Here is a 16,416-nt window from a genome sequence, read left to right on the forward strand (position 1 = left end):
CAGTGGTCTGTTCAGTGATAGAATTTTTCAGTCCTCCCCAAAACAAAATGCTACGATGTTGTGTAGGACAGACTGTAAGCTATAGCCACTTGCCTTTGCCATGAGAAAATATTACTCACATTACATCCATGTCTGTACTTCATTTTTAGAAGATTCAGTTTTGTTGTATTGCATTACTTTTCAGTGTAAGCTCATCTTGTTTCATTCTGGAATGCTGGTGATTCACATCCTATTGAAAACTAGCTTTTAAGCAAATATCTGGATCAGAACACAGCTTTTGAAGCCATAGGGAGAGAAGAAGTATTCTATCACCTTTCCATAGGGTTTTGAGTTTTAAAAATTTAACTACATTACTCTTACAGCCTTCTGTGTTTCTATTCCAGCCTGGAGGGAAAAAAATCTGACAAGTCACCTTATCTTTTGCTAAATATTTACCATTTTGTATCCCTCATTTTCTTACTTAAGCAATGTTGCTGTCAGCAAGTTTAATCTTAGGTATTTGATCAACTATTGTGCTTGATCAGGTTCTTATACATCTCATAAGCTGAAGCTTTTCCAGTTGAACTTTTTTCTTTTTTTTTCCAGTAGAAGGTGTGATTTGTAGCACTTTGACCTGAAAATTCAAGCTAACTGGCTTTCCTTTGATACCAAAACATATCCATACATTTATGTCATTAAACCAACCTTGAACATATAAATATATATGGCAATCATATATTCATTTCTTAGCTGAAATAAAGAATAAAATCTAATGAGACATTAAAAGCAGACATTTTAAACAATCATGAGAATAATCACAATTTCGTATTTCCTATTAGAGCAAATTTAGTACTTAAGAACTTATTCATATTATCAAATATAGATAGCAAACTGATGCTCTGAATAGTGCATTTTTTCACATAAAATATTGTCAGACCCCAAAATTCATTAGCACAGTAAGTCGAAAGGTTGAATGTGTCAGCTTGATAGCTTATTTACTGAATTTGAATGTATTTCTTTCAGAAAATTAACTTATTAGTCACTTTATCCCCTTTTCATGAGTCATAATATCACATTGTCTACTACAATTAAAGTTCAAGAGGTCTTTACAGAATTAGGGAAAAATTCACCACTATTCAAGAAATTATATGAGAGAAATTCCCAAAATTTCTCAGTAAACTATTTAAAAAATCCATTATTACCAACTGAATTCCGTGCGTGAGGTTGATGTAACCAAACACCTTTATTAAAATCTGTTTATCTCTGTATTGGTGTAACACCACTTAGAGCCCTGGTTCAGGTTCATAATACGTGAGACACAATGGGGTTTAAGGGCATGCTGCATTTGAAATCAAAAATTGGATGAATATGGGCTTTGTTCACTAAGATTGGTCATTTTCTTTATATCTGACATTGTTTCTTCAGAGGGTAAGAACAGATACATTCTTCAAGCAACTTAATGGGACTGTTTGTTAGGAAACATCTTATTTTTAGAAACCAAAACTGTTTACTATTCTAATACCTTTAAAAAACTATAGTTCATTACCCTTAAAAATGGGGCCAATTAATGACACTTCAGTAATGAAAGGTATTATACTTTACTGTGCTCTTAAAATGTAAAATGAACATATGAAACTTTACTGTCTTTTGATATCTTATGCAAATTTCAGACTAGAACAGAAAATTATGTTCTTAAAGTTTTCTCTGGCATTTAAAAATTGTTTCCTCATTTTCCAAATAGGTTAAACAACAACTGTAATGTTAAAAATAAAAAACAATTGTTAAAAATGACTACTTGAAGTGCAAGACTGGGACATATTTCACAGAAAATGAGGGAAATCTTGTTTTAAATTTACAATAAACAAACAAATATTCTTCAATGCACATAATTAGTATGTCTATTATGATTTGAAACTAAGTATTGATGACTACTCTTGCTGATTTTTTAAAATCTCTTACAAAATATAAATAGGATAGCCAAGAGGGAACCGCTGATAAACCATGACACAATATTCTCTTTTCTTTCCTTTTTTTTTTTTTTTTTCTCTTTTCCTTTCCTCTCCACTTAGAAGTTCCTTCTGGCTTCTTCAAAAAAGTGCACGCACACACATACACACACACACACACACACACACACACACACACACACACGCAAACAAATCAATTCCAAAACCATTTTTCTAAATTTCCAATGGACTTGTATTCCTGGTGTCTTTTCACATGATCACAAGCAAGACATGCATGTGATTCCCAGAACCTAGGAAGATGCACTGAAAAATCCTTCTTCCAGTTGAAATAACTAAGGTACATCTTGTTATTTTTGTCAAGCATCAGAAGATATTCTGCCAGCTCTCGGGGGGAGAGAAAATCTTCCACATGTATGAATGAGTCTGCTGGAATGTAATTCTCATAATTTTCTCTGGACGGGCCCAGTACAACCGGTACTGATCCAGCCAGAAGAGCATTGTAAAGTTTCTCAGTAATGTAATCTTTGTGGATCGAATTTTCAAAGGAAAGGTAGAATTTGCAAGTGGAGATAGTTGGAATCAAGTTTTTGTCATTGACGTAGTCTCCGAAGGCTTGTCCGTAGGTGTGGATTTCAATGTATTTGCTAAGCTCATTGTAATACTTGACTCGAGCGTGCTCGGGGTTCCAGTTACTTACGACCCAACAGACCAAGTTTTCCTTACTTGGTACTTCAAATGTGAAGGAACTTGTACCAACCATCATGAAGCCATAAGGCACCTGAATATCTGAATCACGCCGATAAGTCAGGGTCAGGTTAAAGAGGTGTTCAATGCCACTCTTTTGTGGAGTATGAGTTGGAGACTCCAAGTTCATCCAAATCCACTTCTGGAATGGTGGCCTGGCTTGCTGAGGTAAGTTAGTCAGATCCCAGCTAATGTCCCTGTGATGAATGAGAACAGCATGGGATCTGTTGTATAGCGAGCGGTCAATAGTCAGATGGCATCCGGGGATATTGAACATTGTTTGGCAGGATGTTAAATCGAATGTCTGGCCAAATGGCCAAACCCAGATCAAAACAGTAGTTTCATTAAGATTATCACTTTTGGAAGAAAAGAAGTTCTTCATTTTCAAAACTGAACTGGCTGATTCTATAGGACCAGAAATCCAGCTATTTGTTGGTTTGATATAAATTAATATAAATGCCATGAAACAACCAAGGACAATGAAGATAATAAAAAATGGCCGGAAAATTCCTTTAGATGTCGATGTCATAATTTGTTCTGAGAAAAAAGAGAGGAAGAGAAAGAGATAAAATAACATCAGGTATTAAATTACATATATATGTCCTGTTAAAGCAATCAGATATCAAAATGAATAGAACTTCTATAACAATGATCTGTTACCTTAGAAATTTCCTTTGAATGGAGAGGGCATGAGTTCTTTTGTGCCATTCGTGACAAAGTGGTAATATTTCTCCTTTTCACATTAAAAGTTCATTGACATAAATTGAAATCAGGATTTTAATGCATCTCATACTTTATATGAATTAGGATACATATTGAGAAGTTTTTTTTTGCTTAGAACCTAGGCCAAGCATTTGAGACACACAATACAGACAAAATTACCCTTTGATTCTATCTTTGTGTCCGTGTAAGGAATACTATGTTGCACATTGGCATTCCATTCATATTTTTGTGTGTGTGTAAGATATAGGATTAGAGGACTGAAAAAGAAAGGAACTAGAACTTTAATTCTGTAATCAGTAAGCCTGTTATTAGAAAACTAGTTCATGCCGTATGGCTACATAGGGATGAACATTTATGCCTTCTCCAAAGGACTCCTAAAATAACTAGGGAAAGAAAGCAACAATAGAGGCTTCTGCTGTGCAGCCTCAGATAGTTCCCACATGAAGAAAAAATAAAGAAAAAAGAATAAAAAGAAGTCCTTAAATATTTGATTACGTTTTTACGCCCTGTGTTAAAACTTAGGAAATGTAGAGCTAGCTGCATCTTTGTGAGATATCGTTTTTTTCCACAGGGAAAAAGGGATAAGGAGTTTATTATTTAGTCTCCTTTGTCCTCTCTCTGGTTGTATCTTCCAGAGAGGAGTGATCAATCTCTTTTCAGAACTTCTTTTCCATGTTTTTTTTTGTGAAGCCTAACAAAGTCAGGGGTTGCTTATTGCTAACCTTTGCTCCTGAATATAGTCACAGAAAGCAGAAAGTGAATTTCAGGCTTTTTAAACCAGTTTCATAACTCATCTCCTACCTGTGAAATAAGTAGCTAAATTCAGAATACAGACATAGTAGAATGTGATTCAGAGATCCATTAATACCACATAACTTTGCTGCTTTTGTGAGTATAAAAACTGATGTGTGAGTGTAGCACTACAGTTACAAGGAAATGTTTTCACATTCATTGCTGAGGAAAAGGAAAGAGGAGGGAATGTCATGCTTAGCTTTACTCTAACACTGTACCTTGAGGAAAAGGGAATTTGCCACAATGTTCCCTTTTTTTGGGAAGGCAGGTGTGGGAATTTTGGGAAGGTGGTCTTAATTCTGGTTTTCGTTATTGTGGTGTGTTAACCTTTTCTGGCTGTCAGACATCCATCCAAACACTCTCTCACTCCCTCTCTTCAACAAAATAGGGGGAGAAAATAACATGAAATTCTTATGGGTTGAAGTAAGGACGGAGATCACTCACCACTTACTGTCACAGGCTAAACAGAATCATCCTGGGGCAAAATAATGTAATTTATTTCCATTTAAGATAGATCAAAGACAAAAATTAAAAATTAAAAATTAAAAATTAAAATAATATCTTCCCCCTCGACTTCTTCACAGGCTCAGCTGCCTTCTTCATTCCCAACTCCTCCACTTCCTCCCTGCCCCTGAGCAGCGCATAAGGGATGGAGGTTTGTGATCAGTCTGCAATGATTCCTCTCAGCTGCTCCTCCCTCCTCACTTATTTCCCCTGCTCCAAAATGCGTCCTTCTTATGGAATACAGTTCCTTCAGGAAAAAAGGCCATGCTCCCCTGTGGGAAGCAGTTCCTTCACTATACATCCTCCTGCATGGGGTCCTCCCCAGGCCACCATGGGCTGTAGCGGAATCACTGCTCTAGTGCCTGGAGCACCTCCTTCTATGCTCACAGGGTTGTTTCTCACATTTCTTCTCCTCATTCCCCATTGCTGTCCCTTTCCTAAATACATTTTTCCAGAGGTGCCACCAACTTGGCTACAGGGCTTAGCTGTGCCCAGCAGTGGGTGTGCTGGAGAATGCTGGAATTGGCCATGTATGGCACTGGGCAGCCCTCGCTGCTTTCCACAGGGTCATCTGGCAGTCCCAGCTATCAGCACCTGGACTCAAACACCTAATACAGGTATATAAAATGTAAGTGGTATGTTGAGTCTGGTGCTCTTGTCCAGACCCCTTTTCCTTATGTTTAGTTTAGCTGGTCCTCTCTACATTCAGCAAAATGATCCTGAGGGGAGTAAAGGAGAGGAACTTTCGTGTCCGTGACGTTTCCACATGTTTAAATCCCTCTGAATTTACATAAAGATCACACTGGCTTTTTTTGGTCTATGTTGATTGTTGCTGGCAAATATGTCTAGAAGGTAGGTTATGACCTATAAGACCCAAAGACCGCTGCCTTGCTTCCTTGCCTTACTACAGTGAAAGCAAGAATGGGGTCTCTGAGGAAGAAGGGATTTAGTTTGAACAGCTCCAGGAGATAAAACTCAAGGAAAAAACAAGAGGCTGAGCTGATATTCATGTAATGCTGTTCTTTGTCTCTGTGTTATTGAAACCAACATGCAGAATAAGTATAGCTTTTCACTGAGCAGATAGCATGAGCTGAGTTTTGACAATAGATTGGGAGAGGTGCCTATTCACAGGGACTGATCATTTTCAAGGGATTGAAAAGGGTGATGAAAAATCAGAAAAGGACTTTAACACTGTGCCTTGTAATGTAGTTGCCCTCCGGTTAAAAAGCCTTTTGACTCAAGTCACTCTGATAGGGATTGTTTTACACTAAGCTCTTTCCAACTAATAAAACCCTCCTGCATCATCACATGGCAATTCTTGCTACACAGAAAATGAGCAGACATTGTGTATATACTTTTCTCTGCTTGAAATTCTAGTGCGTCCAGAGTGTTGCATTTGTGTAGGAAGCTTTTGAATTGTAGTGCCAATGTGAAGGTAAACATTTGTTGTCTCTGTTACCCTGAGAACCATTATCAACATTTCACAGTGTTAAACAGGTGGATTTACCTATTTTTATCCCTTCTGAATAGGTTTCCTCTCATAGCTTTGCTGTTCTTTGAACTTATGCGCCCCCTCCTGATCTGGGATCATGGCTGCTAGATTTTGCCTCTTGCCAAAGCATTAGCCTACATCAAGGATAGTCCTTCATAATTTTTCATCCTTTGGATTCAGAGAACTAACCATTCATTATGCAGACTCATAGATCCAGTAGATGTATAGGCATCACTGGCATGTTTTGCTTTGAAAACACTGCTAATGGGATGGTGGAAAAGGATTCTAAAAGCAAGTCCCATTAAAAACTTGAATAAGAGGCTTGCAAGGAAGCAGAAGACTTGAGCAGACTACTAAAATACCACTTAGCTATACCCTGAGGATCTGGGCAGGATTTTTTTCATGGAATTCTATTTTTCAATTCCATTTTGTGTTAATTCCAGTAATAACTATAAAGATGTGCACTGGGAATAGCAGCAATTTTTCAAGATGAAGGGTTAACAGAAGCAATAACTTCTATGCATCATAATGCAGACTGAAGAACTTCTGGAATAGAACAGCAAACTCTGCTTTCATGGCTTTTGGGACTGAGTCCTGTACATAGACAGGAAGCAGTTAAGTACAGTGAAGGTATGTGGTAAACACCTGTTGAGAAACACTTTTTTTCATAGCATAATAAAATGGTTTGGGTCAGGAGGAATTTTCTTGAGAAGCAGTTTGTCTGTACTGCTAGGACATATAGGTTGTGGTCCACTAAAATTCATAGAATATTTTCTTTTAGTATTCTCCAAAATTTGAAGTCTTTTCCATATTTCTTTATTTCCTTCTTCTCTTTTTTTTGCCCAAGATAACGATCAAGCTCCCACTGTAATTCTCACTATAAAGGTGACACTGAGGAGACATTTGTTACAAGACATCCAGCCAAGTAACCTTAGCTCACCCTTCCTCTTTCATGGCTTTCCTTCTACCACAGAATCACAAATTTCCTTTTTGCAGATCCCCTCCCCCAAGCATGCCAGACTCTGAAAAGAAAACTTCTTCAAAGAGATGTGTTTACTAAGACTTTTGCCAGCTGGAAGAATTCGGTGCTTTTGATAGTTTTGTTATAAAGTGTTATAGAGAGTTATGGCATAGCAAGTATTTTCTAGGTGCTTTTTTCCCAAATTGAAAGTATAGTATTTCATCAGTACAAGACCGTTTTTCTCCATACAAAAGTAGGCAAGGCTCCTTTTTAACTGCAAAACTTGGCATTCCATCAGCACACAACTCCATTTAGCAGCAATAAAAACTAGGAGATAGTTATGGGGTTCCAGCAATGTTAACGCCAAGTATACCAGGCAAGGCTTGCAAAAATATGTCTATTTTGTGAATGCATTGCGTTCATTAAGAAATAAAGCAGAGTTTTTTGAAAAGTGTTTTATCATGGCTTCATTGCAACTGGGACTTCTCGATCATTCCAGAAAGAAGAGCTGTGGGTTTTTTTTCTGGTTATGTGACATTGAAGGCAGGAGAATATTAAACCTTGCTGGTCAATAATATCAATGCCCCTGGTATATTTTTACACCAATTTCCCTGGTTTCTCAAGATTTTCCCAGTCGCTGAAAAACATCACTACTTGCAGAGATATAACATTCATTAGTAGTCTAATACTGAGATTTTCCAAAAGGAAAATAAAGCTGAAGCCAAGATTCTTGAAAGTGTGGACACTGAATAATGAATAAAAAATCACTAGTTACTTTTCTCATCTTAGAATTCTAAGCATTCAGAGCTAACTTTTGTCTTCATCATCACTTGGTCTCAGAATCACTCAAGCAGAAATACTTAACAAGCTCAAAATAGTATCTGAGGATCACTCCTGGGATTAGAATGGGTGTTTCTGTTACAGTGAACTTACTAGGATTGAAGAACAGAAGGACATTGAGGCTAATGGAGGTGTCAGAGGCCCATTTAGAAGCAGGCAGCTAACTAGGTAGATACTCTAGGACTATAAAAGAACAGTTGAATTCAGAGGGAACTAATAGGAATGTCAGGCAAACAATTGTTACTGTTAGAAAGAAGGCTCATTTGAAATTGTTCTCCCTGTCCTCTGCCATGTTTTACCAGTCTTGGCCTTAGCATATCTGCATGTCTGCTGTATTTTCTTCGACCACACTACCAATTAGCTGGAGCTTTTTTACCTGCATTATAAAAGGAAACTTGATTGTCTCAGGACAGCCAGCCTGTGTCTTCTTATCTCCAAGTCACTGCTGTATGGACATGCCCCAAATTGCTTTTGCTTTAGCTCTCCAAGACTGATGAGTGCTTCTCCTTACTGGAATTAACTCTCACTGCTCCCAGTTAAGCCTCCGGTGTCACAACCAGAATGGTGGATTTTTTCCTCCCCCCTATCCAGACACAGGCTTGCTTCCACACATTTCCATGCCTGTCCACAGATTTCTGAAAACAGCCCAGAGAGAAAAGGCTCAACAGAGCTGCATACAGTTAAAAGGCTGAAAGCTGAATGAGCTGCTGATCTCAGACTGCATATTTTTATTCTATTGTTTACAACATTCTTTTTCTTCCCCTCTCCACCTCCTTTGTTTTTGGGTTATTTGTTCAATTCCTCAGATTCCAGTTTTCTGTATTTGCACTTTGAGAACAGTATACAAGCATTTTATTCAGTGGTGATAATTTTTACATTGAACAGTTTTAGAAAAATGATCTAAGAGCACTCCAGGGACAGGTAGCCATTAAGATAGATTGCCTAGGGGTGGTGCTGAACCTATCACTGGAGACTGGTAAGAACAGGTCAGACAAGCACCACAAAGCACTGAGAGATCAGATTGTGCCTCCAGGTCCAATACGGGGCTAGATGACCTCACCTGATTTCTTCCAGCCTTGTGTTCAGTGACAGTATTAATAATATTAATAAACAATTTTAAAAATAATAATTATTTAATAAATAATATGAATAAACACACAGATTCTTATAACATGCACCTAATGAGAACACAAGCTGGCAGTCTAAAATTGAAAAGAATTGCTGAATAAATGAGTAAAAGCATTCCCTATCTTCAAAGTTATCTCGTAAATCACAAAATAACCACACTGTACACAGTGAAAATGTGAAGGAAAGTAAAAAATTGTATGGACAACAGCAACAACAAAGTCCTTATTTTCAAAGGCTAAGCCTAAAGCTTCCTATCAATTGCCAGGTGGGGTACTGCCGCTTTTTTGTGAATATCTGAGTCTTGATCCTTCAGGCATTGCTGAAGAAAACCCTATTCTCAGCTTCCTTCTCCAAATTGCTGTGTAACACACAGCATTCTGCTATGGCTCAGCAGCCCCCAGCCTTCCCCCGTGGTTGTCATCTATCCTCTCCTTCTCCCCATGGCAGTCACACACTGTCACTCTCTAGCTGCTTATGGAACAGTTCAGTGGATTCTTTCTGTGACATTAGCCAGAGACTAATGTCTCAGACTGAGTCTCTCAGAATAGCAGACAGAAATGGCTGCTGAACTGCGGCACAAACTGGGCTGACCCAACATCTATCTCCACTGCCACATATGGGAAAAAAAAAAAGTCTTAGAAGTAAGAAACTTTTCCAGACAATTTGGTGCTCGTGTCAGGACACTCCACGTGGCAGCTGTGTTGCTTCCTAAGTACGAACTTTTAAGTTTGTCTCAGAGGGTACCTGGCTGTTCTTCATTCCTTCCCTGCTACAACTGGAAAATAAGTGCATGCGAGGCAATCAGAACCTTAGCAGGTTTGCCAGCACTGGTAACATACAGGGACAGAATCTTTTTTACCTTAACTTCCACTTTTCCTTGTCGACATCACAGATAGTTTATGGCTGATGGCAGTCTGTGAAAGGGGTGGTGGCTTTGAGTTCTGTGCTAGCTATGAAAAATAGAGTTCTTCATCACTGTAGCTTAGTAGCAAACTTTATCTGCCTTGCCAGGAAAGTGTTTTTTATCTTCTTGAATATAAAACTCATCCTAGCTATGCAGCACAAACCCGTCTGTGCTTTTTTCAAAAGCTCTGAAAAGGCTCTGCAAAAAATCAAGCTGATCGAAGAAAAGCCACTCTAAAAGCAAGTGGTCTCTTCCTGCCTTCTTTCCGTGTGGTTTGGGAACAGCAAACTGCTGTTCTCTCTATTTCTGCCAGAATTGCAGAAAGAGCCCTTCAATAGCTTTGTGACTGGCTTGTAAAACTGCAGCTGGCCAGATAACATACCTGCACACAAGCTATGCATTTGTGATGGCCACCAGACCACCAGAAACTCCTAATCAACTCACAGTAACTGTGAAAATAGTGAGAACTAAGCCAAACAAGATAGAGCATGAAGTTGCAGAAGAACCATAGGTGTTCCTGTGCACATGTGCTAAACTCCCCATCCAAGAATCACAGTTGCTTCTGGCTGATTTCCTAATACGTAGTTCCCTAGTACCATTGCAAAACACCTTCTCATGCAAAACAGACGAATCAGAATCAGGAAAGAGCGGAGGATGCCTGCTTATAATACTGAACACTTACTGGAGAGTAAATTATATATTAGTTCTGTGGTAAAGCAAGCCTTTTGTAGCTCTAAGCACCAGCTGTTTGTGTAGATATGATTAGAGGCTGTGTGCTCTTACATTGCTGTATCTTGCTGCATAAGCAAGCTCAAAAATTTTGATTGGGATTTAATGCTGCCTTTTTTTTTTTTTTTTTCCCCTAGATGCAACTGCACAGATTTGGAGGATTTTGCCAGTGGAAACATAACTCCTGAGATGGCTCTGTAAGCCAGAAAGAAAGCTTGAGAGATCTCTATGAAATACCATAAAATCCCCATAATCTGATCTCTATGAAACATTTAACTTCTCTGGCTGCCTAGCACCTTTCCCTTAAGAGACTCATCATACTCCTGGGTTTGGGATCTGTACTGATGTAACTGTTTTTTTTTAGGATGTAGGTCCATGTTCTTGCTTTAATTTGCAAAGTCTTATGTTCTGTAGATACTAGATGCCAGAGGGACAACTGCCATATAGAGAAAAGAAAGCAACTGCAGTGCTCAAATGAGTTTGAATTTGCTCTGTGGCTGAAAGTGAGAATTCTGTTTACTAAAATAGCCAAAGTGAAGAAGAGAGGTGATGATTTATTGGTCTTTTTTAAAAAATAATGCCCATATTTGGAATTAAGACTTTTTTTTATTTTTTTTTTTAATTTCCTTACAGGATAGAAGAGTGATCATTTGCTTTACAAATATAATGAAAACAACTGTAGTTCTGGACTATTCTGAACAAAGAGGGCTCAGTATGGCCAACAGTCCTTACGCAGGTTCTGCTCACTGTTGTCTAAATGCCTTGAGCAGAGCTCCTCACTGTTCTAGCTTTCTTAAAATCCCATCAGTGACTCAGAACTTCAGGTTAAAGTCTGTGTACAGAGAATACAAATCCTTCACATTGTATGATAATGGGTGCCTAAACCAATGGCTGCTTACTTTCCATCTGGGAAAAGCGCAATCTAAGTCAGTGATGGATCTTAAAGCACTTGTGAGTGTAAGGACACCAACACTAAATTAAAACAGTGGAAAAACAGCACCAATCATTTTCCCATTGTGTATCAGCAGCTAAGTTTTCAAGCTGTTTTGTGATGGTAGTGCTAAATATTTCAAAGAAATAAGCCGTAGGTGTAAGATAGAAGATGACTATAAAGACTCTTAAATGAAATGCTGTGTCTTGCTGAAGCAAACAAATTAGTAACTCACTATAAAGATTAATAAAGTTTGTACACTGAAAACAAGAACTGAAGAGTTTTAAGAGTCTGATCTAAGTGCACACAAAGTAAATTCAGAAATATTCCTCATAAAAATTTTGAAGGTATGCATGCACACAAACAGAAGCAAAAATGTAATCCCCCCAAACCTAAAACTTGACATAAAAAGAATGAAAGCATATTTTAAAAATAATACATATTTTAGATAGTATGTACTATAAAATTAGCAAAAATAATCCCTAAACCTCTCAAATTGCATAATCACAAAACATACTCAGAAAACAAAATTCCAGTTGAGAGAAACTAGTTGTTAATTTATCGGAGTGTCTATGTGCATAACAGAGGGAAGGTCAGAGAGATGGAACTACTAGAATAACAAGCTAAAAAATACAAGGCTTAACAAAAGTCACTGAAAAGACTTTTTAGGTAGAAAAGAAAGAAAAAAAAGAAATCCTTCAGTCAAGAAAGAGGAATGGATTGAAGGAACAAATGTCTGAAAAAATCCTACATGTTCTAAGGTGATGTTTTCTTTTTACAACTTGCTGTCTGGGTTAACATATACACTGATGTCTCTGAGAGCAACTCTCAAGGTTAAAATATGAGAATGAAGAATATTCTGCAAAGGCTGTTGACAATACATTGTACAAAGCGGAACAGCAGATAGTGCAGAAATTATACTTCATTTGAAAAGACTCGAGCTATTTGCTATTTCTTAGTTTTTGTCTTCCTTTTATGCTTGTTTAAAAGATAAGTTAAATATTTGCAGTGTTAAGTTAGAGCAGTTGATTCTGATGTTCAGTTACCAGGTTTTGGTGTCATACATTATTCTACTCTGAAAAGAGAAAAAAATCCATAATGAATTAGAAAATTTTTTGCCACTACAATAACAATTCAATGTAAAATTTTTTACTATATCTTAAAGAGGCAATTTGCCAAGCAGTCTTTTTCCCATCTTATGGTTTGCAGCCCTCGGTCTTTCTCTGGTACAACTTTACTGTACGTATTAGAACCAGGTATTTAAAATGTGGAAAGAAAATTTTCCTTTTTTCTTGATACATGAGGAGGAATTTATATAGCCATCTTACCCAGAATGTAACTTTCTAAAGAAAGTGTGCAGAGATAGCTAGAAGTAAATACAAGGAAAAAGCAGGGGAGCAAAGGAAATAAATTGAAAAAGGGTAAAAAAACCAGGTCAGCATCACTTAATTCTGTATTCCTTTAAGGACACTGGTGTAACAAAAGTTGATGGCAGGCAATTGCTTTTTCAAATAGCCTGTGAATCCATGCAGTTAACAAAGTTTAGCAAATGTGGGTAGGACTAATTTGACTAAAAGAATATGAGGGACATAAACCCCTGGTTGATTAAGGCTATCCTTAGTCCTAAGAAGCCCCATATCAGAAACAAGCACCATTACTAGGGATCAAGGGAAATTCTGGTATCTGGCTCTGAAACTCCCATCCTGAAAACTTCTCTTCGTTTGTCTTTTAGTGCTGGTCATGCTTAAACTCTCTCTGGCTCTCTGCCTTACAGACTCCTGCGCTTTTAGCTGCCTGGTGCCAGCACATCCCCAGAAGGGGCTCATTCTTCACAGGGAAGGGCCATTCAAAATCGATAAACTAGCTATTACCCCAGCTCTCAGCCCTAAGGATATAGATGTGCCTGCAAGAGCAGACTCCATCTTAAATGCAGTGGTGGCAGCTGCTTTTTGTTTGTCTGAATCGAAGAAGAAACAGGCATAGTATGAAGTCCCTTTCGCAGCAGTTGAAGTTGTTACCTGTTAGATATGAATCTTTCTTCAGCATGAGGGATTCACTCTTGATATTTCAATTTCCTTAAGGATTTTCTAGATCCTAGACAGCAATGAATGTCGATTTTACAATGTGTGATGAGCTTTAGGATTAGAGGTGAGGAATCCTTTCCTCCTCATTGGTGGCCTAGTTGTTAATCAAGGCACTACTATTTTCCCTTGACCTCTTTCTGTCTCCTGCCTATTGACTCCCTAATGATTTATGCTCAGGGCACATCTGCAACAGTAGAAGGTAGACTCAGCTTCCTTCCCTATGCTGTTTATAACCCTGTAAAGAGATGGTGGAAGAGGCAGTTCAAATCTCCTTTATTGGAAAGATCACAAAAAACAGTCTGTATTTTGAGTGAGTGCTTTTTTGACTGTGTTTCAAAAGCTGTAATTCTTCCTAAAAGGAAGGGGCTAGCTCCTTGCTCTCAAGTGAGGATTCCCAAGTCCGAATTCCAAGGAGGATGCACTCCTTCAGAGCAGTATGTCTCTTGGTGAAGGAGGGAAGAATACGCATGCCAGTCCTGTTCTGGACAGCCTCTCCCACTGCTTGTGGTGTGTGTCTCCATTCTTAGGTGCCTATCTGATTTCCTACATTAGGTAGGTGGTCTAGGCACTCCAATGAGGCTTTTGGGCTAAGGACCAGACCTGCTAAGGCTCAGCACAAAAAGATGGTTTTTGAGTGCAGCCTTTGATCTGTGTGGTCGGTTGTGGTCAAATGTCACACAAAACTAATGTTAAAGTACCACAAAGACTTAATCCCAGCCAAAGTAAATGGAATTCCAGCTAGAATATATATTTATCATTAGTTCTTATAAAGGGAGTTTAATTGAAAGCAATAATAACAGTGCTAGGAATTCTTTATCTCACTTACAAGACCAATCTTACATATTCATCTGCTGAAGGACAGAACAGTTTTACCAGGACAATTAGAGCCTTCTGGTACCCTGATGAGTCTCATATATAGGACAGACAACAAAGTGGTAGGAGGACTTCCTGGCTCTTCTATCACTTTAAGGTGACTTTAGTTGAGTGGAACTTAATTTGAGTTAAGCATTAATCACTTTCTATCTCATAGACATCTACGGCATGAGAGCAATAAAGTTTCCCCTTCTTTAATAAAATACGTTAAAATCTACCAATTGAAAGTACCATACACGCAAAATAAAATGCTGCTCTGGCGATAACAATACTTTCACTTTTGAAATGCCTTTTCCTAAAAAGACTTTTGGAGTTTTACAAGCAAAATTTTTAGTGTAACTGCTTTATGTGGAATAAAGGAGGGGTGGAAATGAAGTCCTAGAAAGATAAAGTAATTTTCACAGTGTCATGAAAATTTTAACAGGTATTTGACAACCATGACTTAAATTTGCATCAAAACAGTGGAGTCTGTGGGACAGAATATTTTCCTTCAAACAAACTTCACTAGAAAATAGTCATATTACATTTATTTAGATCAGATATAATTGTTATGTATCTTTGTTTCAAATCTCTGAAAAAACATCCTAAGCTTTTTGATGAGGTAAATTAGTATAGAGAAATGGGAGATTTAGTCAGGTTAAAGTCAATGACCTCTTGATCTTTAAAATAAGAAAAAAACACATCCCTTTTGCAGAACTATATTTGAAATTTTATCAGCAAAGCTAGATTTGGTGAAAGATAAAGAGTGTCAGAGATGAAATCTTGCTCGCAGAAACACTGAAAAAACTATCAATTTCAGTATGGTTAGGGTTTTGTTCTTTCAGTTGATTGCAACAACATGGAAGAAGAGAAAAAAAAGGGCTTAAAAGCTATTCCTTTGTGATTAAAGTTAACTTAGAAATAAAAAACCTAAGGCCATCCAGGAGACAGCAAGACAGATGTAAGCCAGAGCTCAGAGAATCTAAATGCTGAAACAAGGTACAAATAATAAACACTCTCCCTTATACAGATAAATACACTGGCACACACAGTCTGTAACTTCAGGAAAGAATCAGCTGTTAGAAGTGGCTCTGAGTTTTCACACTGGCAACATTTTATAAATATAAATACACACACACACACACACTATTTATGTGGCATTTGTAGCACGCTTAATTCCTTAGGTTCCCTGAAATGTTTTTATCAGTTATGCTTTATATTTCTTTGTGCCCATACCCTTAAGTACATCTGTGCATATGTGGTATATACACGGGCACACAGACGCTTATGAATGCATGGGGCACCACTGCCCAAGCTGCTGGCCCTGGACAGAGGCAGTGGTCCTAGTGAGATGTGCTCCCGTTGTGTTGCCCTGATGAGACGTGCTGCAATGTGACAGCAGCAACGGAGCGACTGCTCTGCAATGTGCAGGGGGCAATGGAGTGACTACTGCTGCCATCCTGGCAATTAAAGGGGAGGAAAAGAGAGCACTGAATTCACTAAGGCACTGAGCCGAGGAGGGGTGGATGGGAAAAGGAGGCAGAAAGTGGAGACAGGGGTTATTATTATACGAGAAATAAGTTTTTTTTCTTTCTTATGTATCTTAACCCTTTCATCAGAGAGGATGGGAAAGAGGCATTACTCTCAAACAGTTCTTTTAGCAAGAAGCACAGCAGCAAGCTGAACCCTGCAATCCTGAAGATTGCAGCTCACGAGATGCATGAGAGACCTTTGTATAAATAACTGGAGATGGGAAATCTGACTTTAGACTTTCAGAAAAACTCTA

At 38.1% G+C, this 16,416-nt stretch overlaps 1 protein-coding gene across 3 annotated transcripts in view; it reads right to left on the reverse strand.

Moving 5' to 3' along the window:
- Positions 1 to 1,778: 1,778 nt before the first annotated feature.
- FUT9 (fucosyltransferase 9) overlaps positions 1,779 to 16,416 on the reverse strand; it is a 99,947-nt gene continuing 85,309 nt past the window's right edge. For all 3 annotated transcript variants that reach the window (XM_027893134.1, XM_027893135.1, XM_027893133.1), the window contains exon 2: positions 1,779 to 3,227. In XM_027893134.1, the coding sequence (XP_027748935.1) occupies positions 2,140 to 3,219 (1,080 nt within the window). In that variant the 5' untranslated portion in view covers positions 3,220 to 3,227 and the 3' untranslated portion in view covers positions 1,779 to 2,139. The remainder of the gene's footprint in view (positions 3,228 to 16,416) is intronic.

This window comes from Empidonax traillii, unplaced genomic scaffold (genome assembly GCF_003031625.1).
Source record: "Empidonax traillii isolate 1590-97213 ecotype Southwest subspecies unplaced genomic scaffold, ASM303162v1 scaffold382:size1915631, whole genome shotgun sequence".
Lineage (NCBI taxonomy): Eukaryota > Metazoa > Chordata > Aves > Passeriformes > Tyrannidae > Empidonax > Empidonax traillii.